Source organism: Cebus imitator, unplaced genomic scaffold (genome assembly GCF_001604975.1).
Source record: "Cebus imitator isolate Cc_AM_T3 unplaced genomic scaffold, Cebus_imitator-1.0 Scaffold829, whole genome shotgun sequence".
Classification (NCBI taxonomy): Eukaryota; Metazoa; Chordata; class Mammalia; order Primates; family Cebidae; genus Cebus; species Cebus imitator.
In genome coordinates, this window is record NW_016108144.1 from 115,142 (window position 1) to 126,753 (window position 11,612).

The window sequence follows — 11,612 nt, forward strand, 5'->3', positions numbered from 1 at the left end:
ATGTTTTCCTTGTAAATTCTGTTGAAAAAGCAAAAAAATGAAATAGAGACAGTTCTGTTATAAGCACCTTCAAGATCAAAACTACATCTATTCCATCTTTGTCTCCTGTAACTTACAAAAGCTCTTTGATAACTAGATGGCTAAATTAAAGGTGTCCTCATACAGTCTGGATTGTACAATGTATTCTGTGTCCACATCCAGGTAGCATACTAGCATTTTTGTTATTGTGAAACATTTTTGTACTTTTATTACAATCTGCTAAGCTCAGAGTTGGACAATTTGTATATTTATTATGACAACCTTTTGACAAATGGTAGCAGAGTATCTTGTTCTAACAAAATTACTGTTATCGTGACAACCCGCAGGTAGAAGAAAACACCTCGTTGCAACAAAGTAAATCTATCTCTTTCCATTTCAAATTAGGAGAAATGAGGTCAGTAATAGTGATATCTTGCTGGTACAAGCGTATGTTATAGGACCAGTGCTTCACAGTTCTTTTGTGATCAAAACATCCTTACTTTTACTTTTTTATCTATGGTAGGACCACCCAGAGCAAGGGTCCCCAACTCCCAGGCCACAGACTGGTTCCTGTGAGGAACCTCATCACACAGGAGGAAGTGAGCAGAAAGCAAGCCAGGGAAGCTTCATCTGTATTTACAGCCACACCCCCTGGCTCATCTTACTGCCTGAGCTCTGCCTCCTGTCAGATCAGTGACAGCATTAGATACTCACTGGAGCATGAACCCTGTTGTGAACTGCCCCTGCAAGGGATCTAGGCTGTGTGCTTTTTATGAGAATCTAATGTCATATCATATGATCTGTCACTGTCTCCCTTTGTCCCAAGATGCGACCATCTAGCTGCAGGAAAACAAGCTCAGAGTTTCCATTAATTCTACATTATGGTAAGTTGTATAATTATCTCACTATATATTATAATGTATTAATACTATAAAGTAGTAAAATAAATGTAATGTGATTGAGTAATCCTGAAACCACCCCTACCTTTCCCCAGTCCATGGAAAAATTGTCTTCCACAAAACTGGTCCCTGGTGCCAAAAGTGTTGGCAACAACTGGCTTAAAGTAATTCACTATCAGAAGTCTTACCTGGATTGCTGTTTTCAGAAGAGTTTTTTGACATCTGTTTTTCTTTGTAGTCAGAAAGTAATTGGCAAATTCTGTGTATAAAAATGTAATAAAATTACTATTTTAATACTGAGATAAAAAAATACTTACCAAATGTAAAATGCTTAGTGTATTTCAAATATCAGAATATTATCCCATCTACCTATGTGTACATTCTAGAAGCTTCTCACAAAGCTTCTAATGAAAGAAAAAGTGTAGGGTGAAATACTCATAAATCGAGGGCAGTATGACCCGTAAGTTAACTTGCATTAGTCTGACATGGCGGAAAGTGTCCCAACTCTGCATAAGTCCTAGCTCCATAATGAACAGCTATTTGTTCTTGGACAAGTTGCTCCTCTTGGGCTCAATGTCTTCTTCTACAAAGTAAGGACTTTGCTGCCTTATTTCACTAGGTTATTATAAAGATTTAACAAGATATCATTTTTTAAATGCTTAGAGAAACAGTAAAGCAATGGAATAATCTTTTCCTAAACTTTACAACTGAAATCATCTTGGAATCCCAAATAAAATCCAATCTGTATTTTGTTCATAGGTTCTAATATGAAAATGTTGCTGTTTTCAGAAAATGTTATTAAGTCCTAATTTTGCTTATTAGTTGTCCTACTCTTTGTGACTTATAATTTAGGGTATCTCAACTATTTCATAATTTGTAACTAAATTTATTGATAAACATCTCATTAAACTAGGTGATGTGATTGTCCACTATTATGGAGTTTATCAATGAAACTAATGGCAGAAAAACCAATGGATGTAAGACCTGGCTTGGACCAATGATCCTTCTCTACGAACTGAAACTGTGAACCAGCAGATGTTTGCTAGGATGATGCTTTACACCCATGTTCATATCCAGCTGACATGGGAGACCAAAACCCTACTTTCATTTTTTTTTAGGTTCCATGAAGAAGTTGCAAGTTGACATTCTCTAAGTTTTGACATACACACTTAACGACATATTTTGCACATAACACCCGACACATTATTCAGTTCTGGTGTCATCTCATAGACCACCTTACATGACATTTTTGTAGTGCAAATCATAATTTCAATATTTTGATGGCACCCATTTTCCTTTATTCAAACAGTTTCCTTACAGCTAGTCAGCAAATAGTCAAATGACATTCTAGTGACTGTGCAAAAGATGGAATGCTTCAAAAATCTGTGCAGCCTCCTTATGCAGGGGCCATGCTAATTTTCTCTGTAGTGTTTCAATTTGAGAATATGTGCTGCCGAAGCAAGCACAAAGCCCTACTTTTACACGATTGGTGATGAGACATGGATAAGGTTTGGTCCTGTTAAGTCCACCTAACCTACTCGAGATTCTGAGAATTCTCTTCAATGGCTTCCTAGGAGGCAGAATTTGAAAATATTTTTAAATTTTGAGGTAGAGATGCAAGTAGCTTGGGCAACTGTCATTATTATGTAAAACAGATCACTCAGGGGCCAACCACAACTGGGAGTCTGCTGCTCGGGGGAAGGTTAATATGGGACTTTCTACTGCCTAAGGTACTATACAGGATATAAAGGTGTGGGAGGGTACAGACCTGGTAGCAAAGAAGAAAGAAACACTGATCTCTTTCTGCCACATTATTTCAACCTCTCTGACCATTTAGAACAAGCCCAATGAACATCTGCTAGATAAAAGACCAACACGGGCCTCAAAGAATCTCTTACCATGAAGGTATCAGCTAAGTCTAGGCTGACATGTGGGTTCCACATCAGGTTCTGAATATGGGGGTAAGGGTCAATTGGTTCACTTTGTGTGTGGATAAAGTCACACTGCCAGAGTAGGTTCTTTGGCAATAATGGCTGAGCATAAGCATAGGTATGTGAACTGAAACATGCTATAACTTCAAAGTCTCTGTATGGATCGCCATGAAGACCTGAGGGATCTGAATCAGTAGGGGCATCTTGGTGTCAAAGGTCAACCATTATCAGGCAGCAGGACCAGTTTCAGGGGCAATAATGCAGCAACAGAATCAACAGAAACAACAGAATGATTGGAATGTCCTTTGTTTCTCCTCCTTCTGATTTGATAAAGGGATTGCCTTCCTTGGATTTAGTGAACCCCGTTCGTTCTTGAAAAATTCAAGGAGTACGTAGAAGATAGTTCTCAGAAGACAGTAAAAGATTTTCTGCTAAACTGGACATTTCAAGACCCAAATAACTAATCAGAAAAATCAAAGATGTTACACTATTTTTTAATCTCATGCATAGGTTTTATTCTTGGATGAAATGAACAATGTTGGGATCTCTAAACATAAAGGTCTTACAAGTGCTGAGATAACGAATCCAGCATGCACTAGCACATGTTACCAGTCTAGCTTTTTGTTTGATTTCTAACTGCAGCAGGGGACTAACTCACTGCCACTCTAAAACCACCTGAGCCAAACTATGACATCTCACCTGATAAGATACAATTGTTGTAAATATTTTAAGCCTCAATTTAGTGTTAACTAGCATTTTAATGTAAACACTTACATGTCATGATGACTAGAAACAGCATAATCGGTGGCAGTTTTCCCAGACAGATCTTGAAAAAATACATCAATATCTTGCTCAAGTAGAAGGCTAACTATACTTGCTGATCCACAACATACAGCAAGTATGAGAGCAGTTCTAAAATGACAGAGAATTTCTCCCTTAAGAACTATAGTAAAATTTAAAGCTAATCTAGTATACATTACCAATTTAATATCTTGCCTCTTCATGCAGAATTAAACATAATTAAATATTTATATGTATTAAAAGACATAAGCATCTTGGGTGCCCAAGTGTTCATCTTTGTAAAATGCCACCAAGGTTAAAAGGAAGGGACAAAAAGAAAACCTCTTATCTCAGTGGGATATTGCATCGTAGAAGCTACTAATTTAAAGGCTTTTGATGGGCAAGAAACTATGCTACGGCCACTTATCTGAAGTGGACAAAAATTTAAGTGAAGATTTCTTCCCAGCTTCCCTAGACTGATATGGTGTAATAGAAAATCAGCTAGGGGATTACATAAGAGCTATCTGCATGCTGAAAGCAGTAATATTAATAACGGGGAGAATAGTGGTCATAGTTGTTTCAGTTAACAATGCCAATAAGCATGAGCTGGGCACTAAATTAAATGCTGTACATACACATCTTTCTTACTTATGCACAGCCAATTTTGAAGGACATATTCTCCTTTTCACATATGACAACACATTTGGTGGTAAATAACATTCCAAGGTCACACATCTAGCAAGTAAGAAAGCTAGGAATTAAACCCAGTCTTGTCTGAATCCAAGCCTTGCTCTTTTATCACCCAAATACAGCTTGCTTGCCTTCACTAAAGGAAAAGTATATCCACTTAAAACTAACTTACTCCCTCTCTCCATACCAATTAAAAATAAAAACATCAGAAGATCAAACACCACATGTTCTCACTCATAGGCGGGTGTTGAACGATGAGAGCACATGGACACAGGGAGGGGAGCACTACACACTGGGGTCAGTTGGGGGGAAATAGGGGAGGGACGGTGGGGGGTGGGGAGCTGGGGAGGGATAGCAGAATGCCAGATGTAGGTGATGGGGAGGAAGGCAGCAAATCACACTGCCACGTGTGTTCCTATGCAACAATTTTGCATGTTCTTCACATGTACCCCAAAACCTAAAATGCAATAAAATAAACAAATGGGAAAAAAAAATACACTGGAAATAAAACAAAAGCTGATGAACCCATAGTATCAATTGTCATGTAGGGATAAGCTAACATTAATATCCTTCAAAGAAAGCAAATTAAAGCAGAGTCATTCAAAACATAAAATGATTATCAACTCCTATTGATGTTGAATACAGCATACTTAGTGGAAAAGCATATATGACACAGAGGTTAAAAACTACTAGAAAGGGGTAAGAAGTTCAATATTGAGTCATAAAGTAAACTAAAAATTAAAGTTCACACTTCATGAGACTAATATGAAATCCATTTAGCTAACATAAAATCATATAACCAAAAAGGTCACATAATAACATCAGTCAATGTAATAAGATGAATCCTACTAAAACTGTTCTTTATGTTGCCCAGTTTAACTCTTTTTCTACTTAACTGATTTGTGTTAATCCTGATCACTATGTCACAATAAGTTAATCTTATGAATATTTACGACATGAGTGACTGCTATCACTCTAGAACAACAGACAGGTTAAAAGAAATAACTGTACCTTCCAAATTTATCAAGGGCATTTAAATTAGCTTTTTTCTTGATTAAAAATTTCACCATTTGCTGTTTTTGTCCATGTATGCCAAGCAGAAGTGGCGTGAGGCCACACTGTAAAACAATGCAAAGCAAAAATGATATCTGATTCAAAAATTACATTTTCTCAACTGAACTGAAAACTATATAAGATCCTATAAACTTACACTCATAGAAAGTAAACAAATTGTAGTCACTTCCCTCTTACTCTTCTGTGCTTTCCCACACATCGCTCCTTCCCTTGGAGACATTCCTCCTCTGCCTCACCACATTAACTCTGATCATCTCAGAAACTGACTTTAAACATTTATTGGTTCCAGGAATCTTTGCTTCTAAGCCAGCATTTGGCACAGTATTATTGGATGATAATAATTTTTTCCCATCTAAGCAAAGAGCTTCTTGAGGGCAGAAGCTGTATCTTTTATCTCTATATCCTCAAAACCTAAGACAAATTGTTGGGTATTAAGCAAGAATTTGAATGTAAAATATTTTTTAGTTTCACATGTTTCACCTAAAGATCAAGCTCCAATGTGCAATAAAAATTGCTATTAAGACTCATACTGCCCATTTCAAGAATGTTTCCAACATTTATTCATTTAAAATCTATTTGTATTTAATTTTTTCAGACTGTTAACTAAATAATCAGTTCATAGGACTACTGAAACTAAATTAACAGAATTCCTATATGTATTCTTAATAACTCCATGATTTTTAGTGTTTTAAAACTGCTATCCTGATTAGCCCAATGCTCTACAAACTTAAGAGACATACTGGATAGTCGATAATACAGCTTCAATTGACCAAAACGGTTTAGAATTTGCTAAATGTTTGAGAAAACTCTGCTCTTAATAACAACTTATTGCCCTAAGCACTTGAATAATAAGTGACACCTGAATGATAAGAGTAGAGACACAAAATCCTGAGAGGACCATCCTCTACTTATTGAAAGATACTCACTGCAAAAAGACCTTCTGAATGGCAGCGAATAACTGAAGGTAGGAAGTAAAAGCTATTATTCTGTAAGCTGATTGATACTGCCAATAATATTCATTTTAATGTCCCAATCACAGAGATAAAATTCAAACTAGGACAGGAATTGTGGCTCACACCTGTAATCCTAGCATTTTGAAAGCCTGAGGCAGGTGAATCGCTTGAGCCCAGGAGTTCAAGACTGGCCTGGGAAACATGGCAAAAACCCCATCTCTACTAAAAAAAAAAAATACAAAAACTGAGGTTGGAGGACCACCTGAGCTTGGGGAGGTCGAGGCTGTGGTGAGCTGTGATAGCACTACTGCACTCCAGCCTGGAAAACAGAGACCTCCTCTCAAAAAAGAAGTCGTCAAATTACTATTATTGGAAATTAAAGGTGTAAAGGAATGAGCACATATCCAACTCCAACTCCAACTCTTCTAGAGATAGCTCCGTTTCTGAGATGTAAGAATTTACACATTACACTTATCTATTCAGTGGTTCTTAAGCAGGTGTGTATCCAGATTTTGAGGAATTTCTTGCTGTTGTTAGAGACACGGTCTCATTACGTAGCCCAGGATAAACTCAAACTCCTGAGCTCAAGCAATTCTCCCACCTCAGCCTCCCTAGCAGCTGAGACTATAGCCGTGCACCACCATGCCTGGTTCAAGGAAACATTTTTAAACATACATGTCCAGGCTTTATCAGACTTACGTTAGGAAAATCTTCAGGGGAGAGCCTAGAGTGGTAGATTATTTAAAATTTTTCCTCAGGTTACTGGGATGCACAATTCTAGCTGAAAACTAGTACAATAGATAATTACTTCAGTGTCCTCAGCCACATGACCAACTCCCTTTATCATTTCAGGATTTGGCCAAAAAGAGAAAAGAGTAGGAGAGAGATTCATTTGCTGAAATCACCACGTAATTTTCCTGGGTAAGGGGAGAACAGGGTCTAGTAAACTCAAAATACAACTTGATCTTCGTACTTATAAGCTACTGATCTCCCACCTTTCCATCAAGACATTCTAGATTTGAAAGCAGAGTTGAGACTCTACTTGGCTATTTCTACCAGAATAGAATAGTATACAGTCAGTTAAGTACTTGTTATTCCCTCTTCTCAAGGGTTTCCCACTACATTACCACCTATTCATTGACAATCTGGTTCCTCAGCGGCCTCCTAAAATTGATCTCTGGGCAGTTTACAACTTGCTAACTCCCACTCCCAAACTGAAAACTGTCATTCTCTAAAACTGAAGAGAACTTTGCTTCACCATACGAAGAAACAAATGAATGAACAACAACAACAACACACACAAATGAATGAACAACAACAACACACACACCAACAACCTTTTTATTGTCTTTCCTTTCCATTACCTAATTGCCAAACTGGCCTTGATATTTCTGATTGCTCTCTTTTCTCCTTTCCATTCCTCTGTTATGAACAATCAGAACTATCTTAAGCCTTGCCAGTGAGCGATACATCACTTCATGCTATTACTTTTTTTTAGGAACTTGTCAAAGCAACAGGATTTCTATTCGCTGAAATATGTTTTGATTTTCTTGGAGTTTTAATGTAAAACCTATTTCCAGGGCAAATTGTATTATTTTACAATCATTAGGGAAAAAAACCAAAAACCTGGGAGGGAAAAATTGAAAAAAATAAGTATTACCTTTTACAAACTCAGTGTTTTTTAAAAAAACAATTTACCGTAAGTGCATTTTAAAAAAAACAAAAACTGGACCCTCTCTAATGCTTCTTTAAATTAACAATACTTAAAATAAAATCTTAGATAATTAAGTCACTTCAAAATATTTTCATTCAGATTATGCTTGAGCTTCCAAATACGGAAAACTGACCCTTACTCAGGACGTCAGTGTTAAAAACAATTGCATTTCAGTATTTTGAAAATCAAATTGGTAGATCTGTACCTTGTTTTTTGCTTCAATATCAGCACCGTATAAAAGCAGTGCTTTGGCCAGTAATTTGTCTTCATTGTAGACCGCGTAGTGTAGCGCGGTATTGCCATACACATCCGGAAGGTTTGGATCAGTGCCATGTTCTAGCAACATTAACACGCATTCATCTTCTTGGCACTGTACAGCCTGTCAGTATTAGACCAAAAACAAATTATAAATCCTAGGAATTCGAAATAAATATTCCACGGGTTTCACCAACTAGTTATATTTAGATAAGAAAACTCATCTTTATTCTACGTATTGAAGTCAAATACATCTCATGCCGATATAGTTGGCTACTGCATACCTTTATTAGAGCTGTCCTCTTTTTGCTGTCAAAGGCATGAAGTGCACATCTTCTGCCCAGCAGGAGTTTTACTATTTCTGAATTCCCATTGGCAGACGCCAAATGGAGAGCAGTTCTATGAGAGCGAGAAGACTTTTTAGGAAATTGTAGTGCATTATCTACAGCCACCTCAACCATTCATGTCATTGCAAACACTAAATAGGCTATTACTCTGCCTTCAAAACAAACACCGAATTTTCCTTTGAAGAAAGTACGGTATTACTTTCTTCATTATCCCTCATTACTCACTGAATGAATAAAAGAGCAGCCTATCTGAACAGAAAGAGCATAGCCCTTGGATTGCATTCAACTTGGGCTGGAATCCTACTTCAAGCGCTGCCACTTCTTAGATGTTGCTGAGCTGTTTTTTCTCTCAATTTCCTCATCAATAAAATGGGAATGAAAATAGTAGCTTTCTCACAGGAAACCACTGTGATACTTAAATGAGACTCTACACAAAAGATTGAGAATAGTTCGTAACACAAAAAACAGCTCAATAATTGTTAGATATAATTTTTACTACAACTACTAGAGACAACATTTAAATTAAGTGAGATTATACCATCATACCTACACGTTGTTGGGGTATGTTTAAGAGATTACAGGTAACATTCTATTTTAGTGATTCTAAGATGATCATTGTTTCCATGTTTAAACATTTCTTACACTGGAATACCACTTATAATTCATGATTTACTATAATTGGGACATAAAGTAATGGGGCATCTTGCAATACCTGGTGCCTTACATTAGGTAGACTGTGCTATAGTATAACAAGCCTGGTGCAGTTCTAGTCTGATGACTGGCATTTAGACAAATTTTAGTTCTTACAGAACTATGAAATAAGAGGGCTAAGGTAAAAACAAAAACAAATTTCTAAAACTAATTCTTACTTTGGTTTTCAAAAAACTTTAAGCCAAAGAAAACTGGGGATTTAAATGAATAGGTAAGGTTCATTTTTTTTGATACTGAGATTTATAGAATGTATGTAAATCACCGGGCATGTGTAATCCCAGCTACTTGAGAGGTTGAAGCAGGGAATTTCTCAAACCTGGGATACAGAGGTTACATTGAGCCAAGATCACACCACTGCACTCCAGCTTGAGCCACAGAGCAAGACTCCATCTAAATATACATATGTATACACACAAACACACACATATATATGTGTGTATATATATATATACATAGATATTTATACATGTATTTATATATATATATGGGCATTTGTGTTTTTTTCTGGTACTTTTCACCTTTTGGGTATTTAAAATTTTTAATCTATACTCCAGGAACTTATTCTTGTGACAAAAATCTAGCTAGGTTTCTCCAAACAGCACGCATTTCATTTATGAATTCTTTTTTTACTAATATAAAACATCACCATTATCAAGGGCTAAATTCTTACATATATTTGGGTGTTTCTGGATTTCCTATTCTGTTCTATTCATTTATGTCTTTTCAACTGTTAATAAACAATTTGTGGAAATAGCACACTCAAATTTTGATATCTGGAAAAGCAAATCTTTTCCTATTCTGCTATAAAAATTAATTTATCACAATAAAAGACAGCATATGTAACTTCAAAACGCTAAAACTTTGCTATTTTCAAAGCGAAGAGTGATAGTTAAAAGTGATAAACACAGGAAGAGCTCGTATCTTAAGAGAAATGGGTCTTCCTACTCAAAGACACAAACCATCTTCCCATTTATTTTCCTTCTAAGGTTTCTCAGTAAATAACATATTTACATAGGATACACTGAAAAGAAATGCATTTTGAATATTACTTGAAGAATATTTAGCCAGAAGTTGATATACTATGAGACTTAGTTCTGAATATACACCTTTCTATAATGTATATAACATTGTTTTCAAATGTGTACATTAAAAATAATCTGCTACAATGATATAATTTTGCCAGTTAAATCACTTTAAGACAGTCTATTACTGTTCTATGAAGGCAATTATAATTTGATTGGAAGTCAGTTAAAGGTTTTGTTTCTGTGTTGCTTCTCATAAAGAGGCCTGTGCCCTGACCCCTCTGAGGTTTCCACACCCAAGGTGGTGTGGGGCCTGCAGAGGCGATAAAGCCAGGCACCCCACCACCGCCCCCACACCAGTAGGGCACTACCCCACCATCCCTACACATCCCACCTCCTCTCAACGAGGCCCAGTTACCTCTTTTTCTTGTCCCTCTTGTTCACATCAGTGCTCCTGAGCATAACGATGAGATCGGCTCTGGAGACTTTACCCCACCAGGCGGCTCTGTGGAGCTTGCCCAGGTCTTCTCGATGGACCTGGTACCTTGGCTCCTTGAAGGCACTGTCGTCGTAGTCTTCCCAAGTGCCCACGTTGCTCTTGCCGCTCCCCCTGCAGCAGGGGAAGCAGGGGAAGCACCATTTGCCCATCTTGCTCCTGAGACCAAAGGGCTTCTTCATAGCAGAGGCAGCCGGCTTTGAACAAACCTCAACCACCATCTGCTTTTAACAGCCGGGGAGGCCAGTAGCAGCGAGCAGACCGCCTCTACCAACAAGCTTTACCAACTAGCAGGAAACTCCAGGTTTCCAATCTGTTTGAAGAAAAACGTCAATCCCAGCCAAAGCCTTCCAACCCCAGCAGGGGAGCCCAGCCCAGCCCACCCAGGGAGAGCCCACGCCCACACCCACCCAGGGAAAGCCCACGCCCACGCCCACCCAAGGAAACACCCAACCCAGCCAGGGGAATGGCAAGCTTAGCAGAGAAAAGGTCAAGCCCAGCAAAGAAATGTGAGGGAAGAAATGCCAATCCAAGCAAGGTACACGAAGCCAAGCAAAGAATGCCAAGCTAATCCAGGACCAAAAAGCCACGCCACGCCGTTACAGGCAAGACAAGCCGGTGCGTGCGCATGCGCCGTTACAGGCAAGCCAAGCTGTTGTGCGCGTGCGGCGTGCGCGTGCGGCGTGCGCGTGCGGCGTGCGCGTGCGGCGTGCGCGTGCGGC

At 38.1% G+C, this 11,612-nt stretch overlaps 1 protein-coding gene and 1 non-coding gene across 2 annotated transcripts in view; both read right to left on the reverse strand.

Annotated features, from left to right (window-relative positions):
• The window catches only part of LOC108297694 (POTE ankyrin domain family member J-like), a 35,263-nt gene extending 24,107 nt beyond the window's left edge, over positions 1-11,156 (reverse strand). Inside the window, exons 1-6 of the mRNA XM_037735536.1 lie at positions 10,813-11,156; positions 8,599-8,713; positions 8,265-8,438; positions 5,330-5,436; positions 3,623-3,760; positions 1,106-1,176 (exon numbers count right to left, since the gene is read on the reverse strand). Coding sequence (XP_037591464.1) covers positions 1,106-1,176; positions 3,623-3,760; positions 5,330-5,436; positions 8,265-8,438; positions 8,599-8,713; positions 10,813-11,111 — 904 coding nt within the window. The 5' untranslated portion in view covers positions 11,112-11,156. The remainder of the gene's footprint in view (positions 1-1,105; positions 1,177-3,622; positions 3,761-5,329; positions 5,437-8,264; positions 8,439-8,598; positions 8,714-10,812) is intronic.
• LOC119469778 lies at positions 2,277-2,383 on the reverse strand. Its single transcript, XR_005198619.1, has one exon. It is a non-coding gene; the product is annotated as a U6 spliceosomal RNA (small nuclear RNA).
• Positions 11,157-11,612: the final 456 nt, after the last annotated feature.